Source organism: Oenanthe melanoleuca, chromosome 3, assembly GCF_029582105.1.
Source record: "Oenanthe melanoleuca isolate GR-GAL-2019-014 chromosome 3, OMel1.0, whole genome shotgun sequence".
Classification (NCBI taxonomy): Eukaryota; Metazoa; Chordata; class Aves; order Passeriformes; family Muscicapidae; genus Oenanthe; species Oenanthe melanoleuca.
The window spans coordinates 105,280,972-105,295,423 of NC_079336.1; the positions used below are offsets into that span (position 1 = coordinate 105,280,972).

The window sequence follows — 14,452 nt, forward strand, 5'->3', positions numbered from 1 at the left end:
CCAGCACCCAGCCAGTCTCTGGGTGAAAAACCTTTTCCTAATCTCCAATTGAAATCTCCTGTGACGTAGCTCCAGGCCATTCCCTCAGGTCCTGTCACTGGTCACCAGAAAGAAGAGATCAGTGCCTGCCCCTCTGCTGTCCCTCACAGAAGTTGCAACTGCAGTGAGGTCTCCCCTCAGTCTCCTCCAGGACGGACAGACCAAATGACCTCAGACACTCCTCACATGGCTTCCCTTCCAGACTCTTCACCATCCTCATTGCCTTCCTTTGGACACTCCCTAACTGCTTTTATATTACAGTGCCCAAAACTGCCCCAGCACTCTAGGTGAGGCTGGGCTCTGCCCAGTGCAGAGCAGAGCAGGACAGTCCCTCCCTTGCCCTGCTGGCAGTGCTGTGCCTGATGCCCCCCAGGGCACGGGTGGCCCTCCTGGCTGCCAGCACTGTTGACTCATGTTGAACTTGCCACTGATCAGGATCCCTAGGTCCCTTTCCATGGCACTGCTCTCCAGCCTCTCATTCCCCAGTCTGTATATCCAGGGTTGCCTCAGCTGTTCAGCTGTTCCAGGCACTGAAATGAGACTGACAGGCCTGTAGTTTCTGGGGTCCTTCTTTTCCTTCTTGAAAATCAAGACAATGTTCACCAGCTTCCAATCATCTAGGACCTCTCTGGATTCCCAAGACCATTGAGAGAGGTTTTGCAATGACATCAGCTAGCTCTTTGAGGATTCCTGGATGAATCCCATTAGGCCCCATAGATTTGTATGGATCCAGCTGGAACAGCAGATTGCACAATTTCAGGGTCAGCTGGGAGCTGATCATTCTCACAGTCAAGATCCTCCAAGCTCAGGGCACGGAGACCCCCTTAGTCCATCAGCCATGTTAAAGACAAAGAATGCATTAAACACCTCTGCCTTGTCCCTGTCTCTGTGAGGTGACCATCCCCATCCTGTAATGGGCTGATGTTATTTTTACACTGCCTAGTGCCATCAAGATATTTGAAAAAAAACCTTTTTCATTATCCTCCACAATTTTGGCCAGCTTCGACTCCAGCAGAACTTTGGCTGCATGAATTTTCTCCCTACAGTGGCAAGCAGCAGCTCTGCATTTTTCCCATGTCACTTGATCTTGCTCCCAACGGGCACACGTTCTTCCTTGATCCTGTTTCTCACATACCAGGCCCCCTGGATACTGGGTGCCACTGGTTTTCTGCCGTTGACAAGCTCATTGCAAATTCAGTGTTGATTTTGACAGGTTTTTGTTCTTCTGCAAAAAACCTTTGACATATTGTGTGGATATAGAATATGTCCTGGTGTGGATATTACCAAGAAGGAATGACCAGGAAGCCTCAGCTGTCCCACCCATATCCCTGCTGTGTGCCCCGGTAGGGATGGCTGTGCTGCCTGTCAATGTGAAGAGACGCTCAGAGCCAGGGCTGTGCTACAAAGTCAACACACCTGGATAACCTCAGAAATAATCACTTCTGGTTTTTAGGTTCTCATGACACTCCTGTGCTTCAGCAAACTGGGCACCCACACAGGTCACAGAGAGGATGGACAGAAGCAAGCTCACACTCATCCCAGCCGTGATTCACAGACTTGCACAGACACAATGTGAGACCCACTTTGCTTTGTTCACCTTTCAGAGCATCAGGGCATAGATATTGAGGCAAAAGCCAAAATACAGTGACTGTTTCTAGTGACAATATGAGCTATTGTGTGGCAAAAAGGGTAAATTACTCATTTTTTAAACTTGCTTTTATTGTTTTAAATAATTGCAAAGCACAGACACCATGTGCTTTTTGCAGCTGCAAAACCACAGACAAGAGCATCTCCTCTGACAGGGAGAACCTGCCCACCTAAATCATTAATTTCAGTGAAATGGGAGGGGTAATGTCCAATGATATGATTTAAGACACATCCTTGTCTAATTCTTACTGCCTCTTCTGATTTTGAGTGTATTTCAAAATTTTTTTAAAAATCAGTTTTCTCCATAACACTATTGTGTTCTGGATCACAATCCTTTACAGAAAGAAAAAGCATTTTAGTTTTTGTTACTTTTGAGAACTGTTTGCTTGTTTAGCAAACATGTTTAGCATGCTTGTTTGCATGTTTCTGCTTACTATAATTTTTGAAAATGATGAATGGACTGACAGTTGTTGATGACCTGCATCCCCAGACTGACATGATTTTATACTGAGTCTTCCTTTCTAGCCTAAAATGGGCTCGAACCTGACCTGTTGGGTTTAGGAATTTTTGCTTTCCCTGGAACAGCTCTGCCATGCACTATTTTGCAACACAAGCAACACCAGGAAAATAGAAGAAAGGTGAGGGAAAACTGTGCCCATTTCTGCACAAAACAAAAAGAATATAACAGAGTGTAGAAAAGGCAGGCCACGTTTAGAAGTGGTGCATGTACAGCCAGCCAGCCAGCCATACAGGTGGGATAAATGCCTGCAGCATCAAACCCTACGGGTCCTGGAGACTTCACTCATTTAGATTCACTCATCTAAAGGAGGCATCAGATTACAAGTGTTTGCTCTATTGGAACAGTTCATGCCATGCTGAAGTAGCAGATGGAGGCTGATAGTCAGGTGTGACTCTGGGATTCCTGCAGTTCAGTCCTGAGGCTGATCAAAATTATGATGCACACACGAACAATCATGTTAATAACCTTCTGTGCAGACAGTATGATGAAACTGTCATTTCATCATGAACTTTCCTTTAAGGCAACAGGAAATAGCCCTCTCGTCTCATACATGCCCTCCTCAAGCATGGGGCAAAGCAGGGAGCACCAAAGCACATTTTAACCCACAAAAGAAAGAGGAGGGGGAAATGGTTCTTTTTCCAAGGTATATTTGGTATGGGAAGCCTCACAACTGTTTTACTGCACTAACTGCCAGATGACACTTGCTCCTTTGCTAGATTGCTCTGCTCAAGAGTTGCCCAGGTATCCCAGAGGGTCATAAGTTATACCATAGAAAATATGCTCTGTATCTGCATCTGTTTGTTACTAAAACAAAGCAAAGAACAGGGCAAGAGATTATAAAGAGTTTTGGCCAGTTAATTAACTAATATTGGAGGAATACATCAGCCTGGATGTTCCTAATCACTGACCTGAGAAAAGTTTCAGAGTGTTTTATTTTGTTCATAGGCATTTAGTTAAGGCAAAATTTTAATTTCAGCCATAGAAAAATATTCTTTTTACTGCAGTCTTTTAACTACAATGAATCTAATAATGTCCCATATAATATGGGGTAAGAAATATTTCAGTCACTGAAATGGTCTTCACTGTCCTTATTCTGAAGAAACTTTAAAATTACAGTCAATAATTATGTTCTCATGTATAAGAACTCCTTCAACCCTTGGAGAGATATTAATCTCCTTGTAGAGATATGATTAAAGTCCCCATTTGAATACTTTAAAACGTTCATTACATGAAAAGCTTTCATTACACAGCCCCTAAAATAACCTAAATTATGATCCTTTTTTGAGTCTGTTTTTTCACATGGATCAATTTCAAACTGATGGACACCAACATTCATTCCAATCTTCTACTCATTTAAGTTCTTAAATATCCCTAATGTATTTTCAATGCAGCAATGAAACAAATCAAATAAATACTAAGAAGAAAATGTGACATTACTGTTGCAACTTGAAGTTTCTTTTGTAATAGACTCCATATTTCCTGTGTTTTCACCAGAAAACCAGTAACCACTCTTCTCCACAAAGAAGTTAAAAAATTTAATATTTTAATTTTATGCTAAAATTCTGTGATTCATCTCCATAGAATAGCTGCCTCATTCCTATTAGTTCACCCAAAACACTGAAGTAACTTCTGCTGCACGAATTATCATCAATCTCACAGCAATTGTTACTCTTCTTACTGCCACCTTACCAATTCTTGCATTTTCTCCTGCACAAGACCAACACTGATACAACATCAGGACTTCAGCAGTGCCCACCAGAATGGTGGCAAGGAAAGGAAAATGTAACATTAACAAAAAGTGCCAGAGAACTGGATTTGTTCAGCCTTTAGGAAGGCAATAGAAGGGAAACTATCTGCTGGTCTGAGCCACCTAACACAAGAGTGCCAAGAAGATGGAGCCTGACTTTCCTCAGAGCTTGTCCTGGTTTCAGCTGGGCTGGAGTTCATTTTACTCCTAGTAGCTCTCACAGTGCTGTGTATTGTATTTAGGATGAGAACAGTGTTGATAACACATGAATGTTTAGGCTGTTGCTTAGTAGTCCCCACTCTAAGTCAAGGCCTTTCCAGTGTTCTCCTGCTCTGTCAGTGAGGAGCTGCACAAGGAGCCAGAAGGGAGCTGTGAGTGACTGGAAATGTTGATGTCTCAAGACATTTTGGGGTGCATGTGTGTGGGGCAAAGGCAGGCAGTGCACCCCTATAGCCAGTGTCCCAGTCTGGCAGAGCTGCCCATTGTCACACTGGAGAAAATGCCCCACATCCCATCCCTGGAGCCCTTAATCTAACTTCTGAGTGGCCAAATGATCAGAAGTCCCAACTGGGGGAAGGGCAAGGGGTATTTAAGGACAAATACATGGTGAGCACATCTTGACCCTACCTCCTCTTGGAGTTCCTATTAGCTGAACATTGTTGGAGCCCAGGAGTTGGTAACTGTGTCTTTTTCTGTATCGTTCCTGCCCTTCTCCTTCTAATTCCCTCTTTTTGAGTAACTTAAAACCAAACAGGCTTAGAGTTTGTGAAGTTGAGTGGGCTAAATCAATGTCTTGAGAAGTGTTTTGCATTGATTGAACGCTGCTTCTAACAATTTGTCAAAGTTCTCTGATTTTACAAAGCTGCCAGTAAAGTCTGTTTTGTTGGTTTGACCTCTTGAGAAGATCTTGTCAGTATTTATCCTTGTGTGTCTAAATCAAGAGTGTATGAACAACCATAAGCCCTCTTAAAAGCTTCATTGAGAGAGGTTTTTGGGGCCTTGCAGGAGCACAGCTGGAATAGCTGACCTGAATGGGCCAAAGGGATACTGCTTACCGTGGAATGTCATGCCTGGTATAAAAACTGGGGAGCCACCAGGAGCCACAGACCGCTACTTGGGAATGTGCTGGGCATCGCTCAGAGCATAGTGCCTCACTTGTAGTTCTTGGGTTTTATTCCCCCCTTTCATTTTCTTATCTCCCTTTTCATTACTACTGTTATTGTTCTTATTTCAATTAATAAACTGCTCTTGTCTCAGCCTGCAGGTTTTGTATTTTTCCACTGCTCCCTATCCCATGGCGGCAGGGGTGCTGAGTGAGCAGCTGTGTGGTCCAGCCAGGGTTAATCCATGACAGAGGCACACAGAGAGGCACTGGGCAGGAGCTGCAACATGGGAAGTTCCTATTAGGTGTGATTTCTTTATTCCTCCATAAGGATGGTGGAACCCTAGAACAGGGGCCCAGAGAGGTTCGTCTCTCTCTGGAAGTTATTCAAAACTTCATTGATAAAAGCCCAGAGCAACCAGATTTATTTCTTCTCTGCTTGGAGCACGAGGTTGTATTAGAGACCTTCAGAGGTCTTTCCTGAGAGCCTAAATTTCCTTCTGGATCTGTGTCACATGCTGGGAAAAGCCCAAGTGCTTAGGTCACTAAGCATAACATAACTTGCTTGAGCACCCAGCACTGCTGGGGTCTCTATGATATGCACAGCTATGGGCATGTAGCTGTACAATTGCTCTTACTGGTATTTGGAAAGCTGCAGGTGTTCCTCAATGCTCTACATTATAATGTGCATTTTATAGCTATCCTCTTCTTTATTTGCCCGTCAGGTTTATCAGCTTATCACAGCTTTTGTATTCTGGGGATACTGAATTCACTTTTATATAAATACGGTAAAGAAATGGAGGATTCATCAGGATTAGGAAATGAAATGAGAGTTATTTTCATCATTTTCTAACTTTACTTGGAAATCCTGCCTTTAGCTTGGCAGAGCTGGCTCACATAAACTTCTTTCCTCTGCAGTTACCAAGTTTCATCTCTGGCCAGACAAGCCAGCTGACCTCAGGGACTTGTCAACTCAGCTGGGCAAAGGGGTTTTGAACATGAAAGGAGAAAAATTCTGTGCTAGAATAAGGCTTAAATAACTACATTACTCTACAGTTATCAGCTAGGATATAACCAACCGGGTTAAGCTTGCTAGTGCTTCTGTAATAAATCAATGAACTAATGGACACAAACCCCAAAAGGCTGGTCATTGTCCCCCAATCAAACAGATAAAGGTAAAACTGCCTGACCTTGCACAGCTTGATTTCCTCTAGTTGTTTCCCAAAACTAACTACTGATAACAGATCCCACACAGGTCAAGGCACAATACTGCTGGAGCAGAAATTCAAAACAATCTCCAGAAAGTATGGTTTAAGTCCTTTTTCAGACCTTCACCCACCTAATGGCACCATAGTTAGCACAGAAATCATATCAAATGTACCAAACACTTCTACATGGAAAAATGCAGTACTGGGTAGAGAGGCTCAGGTTACAGCAAGTCTGTCAATCTGCCACCCTGTGATGGCCTAAAAGCCTGACAAGGGCAATTTTTTCTGCTTTCTAGCCTTTGCAGATAGCTTGCTTACATCCATCTAGCAAAATATTGTAGAAACACATAAACTATGTCTACAAAAGTAACAGAAACTGAATCACAGAAAGTTAAGGCACCACTTTAACACAAAAAAACCTCACACATGCAATAAGAACAAAAACTCCTAGGACTGGTGAGTAAGAAAAGCAAGGTTCCTTTTCTTCCATTATCTTGCTGGGAAGCTCTTATCTGTCCAACCCTTGGCAATGAAGAGGGAACAAGCAGTACAGACTTGCTTTACTATCTGCTGTAACAAAATCAAGTACTCAAAAACTACACTGCCTGTGACCAAGCTGCATCTTGCACAACTACTCAATATGCATAAGATCTCTGCACTGCAGAATAATATTAATCAGTCCTGAACAATGAAACTGGTTACACTAAAAAGAAGGCATTTACAAAGAAAATAACACACTGAAGAGAGCTTAGCAGTATCTGGCAGCCAAGTGAGATCAAAAGCAAATACTTAGGGCTTTGTAGCCTCACACCAGGGCAACACTGCCACTGCAAATGAACAGAAAACAGTGCTCAGCACCGAATAATGTGGCCATTTTAAATTACAATCTGCTAGGCTGCTCCAAACAGAATCTCGGCATAGGAGATTGAATGTTATGGCCACATCCATATTTAGAGACCATAAGGACCAGCAGGCATACAAAGTGCACTCTTTGTGAGTGGTCCTTGTGCAGTCCTCTGGTCTCACAGGTCCCCAGGTTGCTCCTAGAGACACCTATCAAGAAGTGGGTAAGGACAGGGAGAATACTTTTGAATTCAAAGCATCTGCTTCTGAGCCTCAGCTGAGTATCTAGAGGGAACACAATTCCTGGTTTGGCGCCTAAGACACTTTCCACACCTCTCTCTGCAGAAACCCACTGGATTTAATCAGGCAGACTGACATAGACAGCCCAAGCCAAGCGCCTCAAGAACTATGCCAGAGCTCTTCTCACAGAGATGTGGCATTTTGATTAACCTCAAAGATCTCACAAATAGGAAACAGAATCCGGGTAGTACTGAGGCTCCTTTGCCACCTGAATATTGTTCCACAGCAAATCCAGCATCAGGGGAAATAATCACAGAGAAATTAGGCAGGTTGCTGTCCATTTGTACTTCAAAGAGTTAGAAAAACACTGAAGAGATGGAAAAACATCTGCTTATCCAGATGCGATAGTACTCTCCCTTCCATATGTTCAATTACAGGAAACCATCACATTTTTTCTCCTGATGATTCAAAAAAACAGGAGCCTCAGAATCCTGGTTTATAAAAGCAGTGAGGTTTTAAAGAAAGCCCCTATACTGCCTTAAATCATCACTACCACGTGTCAGTGTTCCCAGAGTGGCTTTGGGTCACATAAGGTTTTCTCTGAGCAAACAGACCTTGAAGTTCTATTTCAGGAGCACACCAAGTAGACCCCAAATCCTAAATGAGAGTCAAACCAACAAATGCACCCTCAGACAGGATGGCAGATTAGAACTAACCCAAAGCAAAATCCTCCAAATCCATGAAGTTTATAGTGTAAAAACCCCAAGCCATGTCTGCTGCAGATGTATAGGCATGAACCCATTGATCTGCAGGTACTGCACTGCTCACTAATGGAGACATTGGTTAAGAGGCTGAAACACAGAACACCCAGCCAAAGCCTTTCTTGCTCCCTGGATATGCAAGTTACTTATTCACTTAGCCATACAGATCTTATTTCCATTTACTTTTTAATGTATGTGATCCAAAGGCTTGTCTACACAGCAAAACACTGGCAGTTACAACTAAACCAGCAACATCCTCTGCTGGAGACAATCTGCAGGAAGTGTTCCATCAGTGCAGCTTAGGCTCGGTTTCAAAATGCTTGACTGCAAAGTAGAAAATCCCAATACGTTAAAATTGTGCGCAAATGGTACAATCATGCACAAATCTCACTTAAAGATAGTTTTACGTTAGTGATTAAGGTAATAAAATGAGGGCTTGGCACAAAAATAGTTTTCTGAGAGAGAACCTGTATTCATGCACACGTTCACTGTGCAGTTGAGCCTAAACTATCCCCGAAACAGTTTCTGAATTTGTTATTGCTAAGATTTTCCATCCTAGTAGTGTAATTCTCTAGTAGCTTCTTTAGGAGCAACAAGACAGTGTAAGGCAACCAGTGCTTCACAAGGATTAAATACAAAGCTATCTTGTGGTGCTCCGATTAGAATTGGCCTGATAGAGAAGCACCAGACAGAAAGTCCTGAGCCCTGCAAGTCCAGCCTGAACAAGGAAATATTCTACAGCAACTTTGTGGGACCAGAAGGTTTTAATTTTTACTAATAAAGTCTATGGAAGGCAAGAAAAAGACACACAAAAAAAACCTTCTAAAAACTGTTGCTAAAAACTTCTTGGGTAAAGGTGCAACAACAGGACAACTGAGAGCCATCAGCTCATCACCAGCAGGAGCAAGAAACTCCATAAGCTGACTTCTCAATTGTGTTTCAAAAGGGCACCATTGCTGGTGCTTTACAGACCCAAGAAAATTAAGAGATTTGGAAGTTTGGTCAGAAGATGATTTATGATTCCTGCAAGTAATGATGCAAGTTAGAAAGCATTTTCCTTTTGGAAACATATTAATTGTTGGGGGTTGAGTGTTTTTCTATTACTGTGTCAATTTAAAGAATTTTTCCCATTATCATGCTAACGAAGCTTGCCAGGTTACACCCAGGATCTTTGACGACTCTAGATAAAAGGAGTAGGTGGGAGTGGGCTTCCAGAGGGGCTACTCGTGTTTCCGGCGAGCCGAGCCAAGTGGAGGGACCCCCCGTCTCCAGCTACGCGGCCGAACGCAGGAGAGCCAGATGGTCTGCGATGACCTGCCCTTCATCTCCCCTGCTACAGCCTCCTACCTCTGTGGACACAGCTGACCACCAGAACCCAAACGGTGAGCGAGGAGCTGCCCGCTCCAGCCCGCTCCCACCCGAGACCGGCGTGGCTGCTGCTGCCCCCTTCCACCCGCTTCTCCGCAGCTGTTGGGCTTTGTTCCATCTGCAGCACCAGGACCGAGTGCAGAGAGTGTGGCCACAGCTAAAGAAAGGACTGGAACCGAGTTATCTGTTCTGTTTTGTTGGTAATTTTAACAACTGCTGTTGTTTCTGCTTGTACGGTTAGATATATTAGTAAAAGAGCTGTTATTCCTACCGCCTTATCTCTGCCTCAGAATTCTTGATTCAAACAATTATAATACGTGGAGAGTCTCTGTTTCAAAGAAAAACTTTTGCCTTTATCAGCAGACACCTGTCCTTGATACAGGATATTAATATCTAAACAAATGCAAAAAAGACACTATACATCTAGAGATTCAAATCAAATATGAGCAGAAAAAAATGACAGAGCAGGTGAGAGATACTGATGTGGCAGTGATGTCACACAGCCAAGCTGAAGTATCTCAGTCAGAACCATTTGTGTTGGAAGAGACCTCTTGAGATCATCCAGTCCACGTTCCTGTACAAGCAGAGACAGCTAGAGCAAGTTGTCCATGGTCACATCCACCTGGGTTTTCAGCATCTCCAACCATTTCTCTGGGTAATCTGTTCCAGCACATGACCATCCTTACAGCAGAAAACTACACAAGGTGTTTATTAGAAGGTACAGAGACTCTCTAGAAGGATCATTACCTAGTTGGTTCCCCAGCTGTTCTGTGTGGAATGCTAGTGCAGGAAGCACATTGGGAGGGACCTACTTGCAGCTGTGTTCCCTGTGTGGCTATTCCACAAACTGTCCCAGAAAACCTAACTGTAGGCAACAGCCTGCAGTCCACACCAAGCAGGAGCTACTGCACTCAAAGGTCAGACTGTATCCAAACCAGGTCTGCAGAATGGGCCAATGGCAACCTTCTCTGTCCCAACCTCTGCCAAGCTCTAACATGCCTGTAAGCATGACTGTTATAAGCATGACTGTCATGCTTGTAAGACTCTGATCACAAGCTCTGGAAAGAGCAGCAGCTCATTAATTAGTCCTTTAAGGTTGGTGTGACAATTAAATAGAAAACAATAAAGCTGCACTATTTAAGAAGGACTGCAATTTTCAATTCTACCAGAAAAGTACACAGGAATTTTAGGCAACATCGTTCCCTTGCTTTTCATCTGGAAATCCATGAACTGACTGTATCACCTATGGTAATACCAAAAACTTACTCCACTCACCAACTGTTGGAAAAAGGCAGCACCTCCCTTTCTGAAATGTTTCTTACCTCTTTGCAACACACACAGGAAAACATTTACAATACGTGATTCCCCATGCTCTCAACCCAATTTCTTATTTTAACTTTACCATTTATTTCAGTAAAGCATTTGGGGACTAACCTTCAACCAAAAAAAGCTAAATTCCTCACAGAACAGCTTGATTTGTAAAAACATGGGTGAAGTAGTTTGTCATTCATACATGCAGGATGCACAGCCAATTCTGCTTCTTCTGTCTTTTCTGTCCCCTTCCTGAATATTTACTAATGGCTTGGCCAAGGGGTTTTTCCAATTCCATATACCACATTTCCTCTCCCCAGTTACCAGCATCATCCTGTACATAAATGTGGGTGTTTTTTCAAGCATTTGGTACTCTCAACAATTGTCCAGAAATAAACACAAGTATTAGTGAACAAGTTGTACTGATGCTAGTCCTGGTTTAGTGATTTCAGGTCATGCTCTTCAAGAATTCCCTGCTCTGGATGCAGCACCCATTTAACACTCTCAAAAATCCATCATTCTGCACAGTCATACCCTCATTCAATTTAGAGCAGTTTCAAGTGTACAACCAACCAACTAAACAAACAAACAAAAAAATCTTAAAAACATTCTCACTGCAGTGTGTTCAGACCTCAGACACCCGCTCTGCTGTTCCTTGGGAGATTGTGTATCCAGGTCTTTCACAGATCAACAAGAATCCTTATAATGACCTGGGCTGATTTTTTTCTTTTCACAGCTCAGCTGCATCTTTTACAATCCAGAGTATTCAAAAGAGGCCTTATCAGTCCTCCTCTTGGGAGAGCTGAAATGTGGAAAATTATTTGACCTTCAAAAAAAATTCACTGGCTTTTACCTAGAGGCAATCTGTCATGAATATTGAGTAAGTCATTTCACAAGGCCTGCAACATTCTCACACTCAAATTCAATCATCTCTCTGGAGATTTTGTACAAAGACAAAGGGATAGACTCATAGGGTCACAACATAATCCCTGATGCATGAGCCCTGGTGATAAGGATCCTACTCACTGCTTCAGCAGGTGTTTCCTCAGCCCAAGTGGGAATCCTACAGAAAGAAACATCCCTTCAAATGTATATTATACTATAACATATAAACTGTACCTGGCAATAGCTGGCTTTGCCTTAAAAGGAAAATCTATGCACAATGCCCTTCAGCTAACAGCATTTCTCAGTTCCTCAAAGGCAGATTGGAAATTCCTTGTTTACATCCCTCCATAACAATCTTTTTAGTAGAAGCCCCCCTCCTTCAGCCAGGAACAGCTCCCTTGCACTCTCATTAAGAATAGGCACATCCCTTCATGCTTTGCCTCCAGGACAGTGAGATACATTAAAAATTAGCTAATAGTCAGTTTCCCTATGCTTCCTGTTGTCCACTTTTTGCACTCCTCTACTAGTCAACCATTTTACTTGGAGACTGCCATGCTTCAGTGCTCCAGGTCCTCTGGGAGGCAACCTCATTTCTCTGTCAGACACTGCTTTCTCTATTCCTTATTTTCTAATCAGTATGACTAGATTGCACAGACCAGTGGACCAAAAGTTCAGCCTAAGTCTGATCATTTTCCTTATATCCTAGTAGACAAAATAGTCCCTGTTGGATCTCACTGGGGTTGCATAATGTAACAACTTTCTGAGCTGGATGACTTAATGTGACATCACATTAAGTTGGAAGACATCACATGGAAGCTGAAGAAAAAACTATAAAAACAATTTGCAGCTCTGGATTCTAAGTTTAACATGCACAGTGACTTGTAGCACATCCAAAGGGATTTCTGCCTTACCTTGCAGCTTTTTCAGAACAGCCACTTCCATCTTGAGAACTTGCTTGGGCTGCTGAGCTGATTCCACCTTCAAGGCCACATTCTCACGGGTCAGCAAATCCATTGCCTCATAGATCTCCCCAAAGCCACCTCCACCAATCTTCTTCAGCTGGAAAAGTAGAAAGAGGTTTGGTACAATCCACACAAGAGGGAACATCAAGCTGGCTCTCACAAAGCTATCTCCTCGACTGCGTAGGGAGAACAAGCTCAGCTCCCCATCTGTGATGTGCCTGAATCCCTTCACTGCACAACTTGGCCGAAGTCCAGCTACCCACTTGACTGTGCAATGTATAAATTCTTTGCTCTAACAACCAAGAACAAGGCTAGCAAGCAATGACAGGTGTTACTTTAAAAAGCAAATGATAATGCCTATTGCTTCCATGATGTTCTTGTCAAAATTAAAGGAGAGACTCTGGAAGGAGATAGCAGAACCACTATCCAGATCATGGTAGATGGAACTAATCTTTCAAGAAATAAGTTAAATGAAGTTTACATCTCATTCAAAGGATTTAAAAAACAGAACAAAACGTCCACTGGAATCTTTTACAAGATATTTTACCTGCTCTGGTAGTGAAGTTACTTCCAAGTCACATTTCAAAGAACTGCCAACAGCATTACCTCAAAACAGTTGTGCACAAGCCATTCTTTCTCAGTCTCTTTTTCTCTTTAGTTTGAAACCCAACCAAATTGTGTTTTTTATGTCTCTAAGCAAAAAAAAAGACTGTTTCACAATGGGAATCCACGACTTCAGCTGACATAAACTCAAAGCTACAGATGTCTAAGTTTCAGATAATTGGTATTTACCTTCTAGAGATAGACTGTCTGCTTGCTCTAGAGTAAGTCAGATATTCAGAGAGCAAGTCAGGATCCTCTGCTTTTCCTGGAAGGTGATTTCTTGATCCTCCTTCTGCTGAGACTTGAAAGCATATGTGCATAGAGTTACATATAACCATGTATAATACAGACTCCTCATGTGTTGCAAGAGTCAATGTCTATGCCGGGAAAATAATTTTGTATTGTTTTCTCTTAGATATATTTAAAACCTACTGTGCTGCCCAGGAGGAAATTCAGGTTTACAGCAGATCAGGGCTCCCTTGATCTGCTTAGCACTTATTCATTGAACCAAGCTGCAGCCCTTGCCTTCAGCATTTTTTGTTTCCTCTATTAACAACTGCTCTGGAAGTCCTGAGTGCCACTTCTTTCCAACAGCAGCAGTAACACTCAGAGAGGAAAAGAAGTTTCAGTCAGACAGTCAAACATGGATCTTACACAATGTTTAATGAGGTTTAGATGATATTTTAGTGTCTTCTGTACCACCAAAGGCCTGTCCTGTGCATCTGTCCAGTTTGTTGAACAAAGTGCCATACCTACCAAGGGAGGGCTTTTTTTCCTCCCAAAGGTGACCTAAATAATTTGCTTTTCTGGCTCCCAGGTCAAGAAAAACAGTTCTACATGAAGAAGGAAGTGTTTTCCATACTAAGAGCTTGACAGGCAGCCTTTTCTCCGAAGCTATTACTTGATAACCCTTTGAAAGTTGCTATCCAGAGCAACTTCTTGTTATTTTTCCTCATGACCTTCCACGGGACTAAATGGGCATATTCACACAGTAAATAGCCAATAACTAGTTCACCACAGATTATTCATAAATTCAGTGCAGCCCTACTCCCACTTGGAAATTCACACTAAGTGAGCTGGCTATTAGAAATCTTTCAAAACAGTGCTACATTCAACATAGCAACAACATGTCAGCAAATATCTCAGGATTCAGTACATGAGATCTTCTGTGGTCTGATATATTAATAAGAAAGGGAAAGGGATACTAAAAGCTACA

At 42.6% G+C, this 14,452-nt stretch overlaps 1 protein-coding gene across 1 annotated transcript in view; it reads right to left on the reverse strand.

Moving 5' to 3' along the window:
- TTBK1 (tau tubulin kinase 1) overlaps positions 1 to 14,452 on the reverse strand; it is a 104,318-nt gene that overhangs the window by 70,401 nt on the left and 19,465 nt on the right. Inside the window, exon 3 of the mRNA XM_056487795.1 lies at positions 12,583 to 12,730. Within this exon, the coding sequence (XP_056343770.1) occupies positions 12,583 to 12,730 (148 nt within the window). The remainder of the gene's footprint in view (positions 1 to 12,582; positions 12,731 to 14,452) is intronic.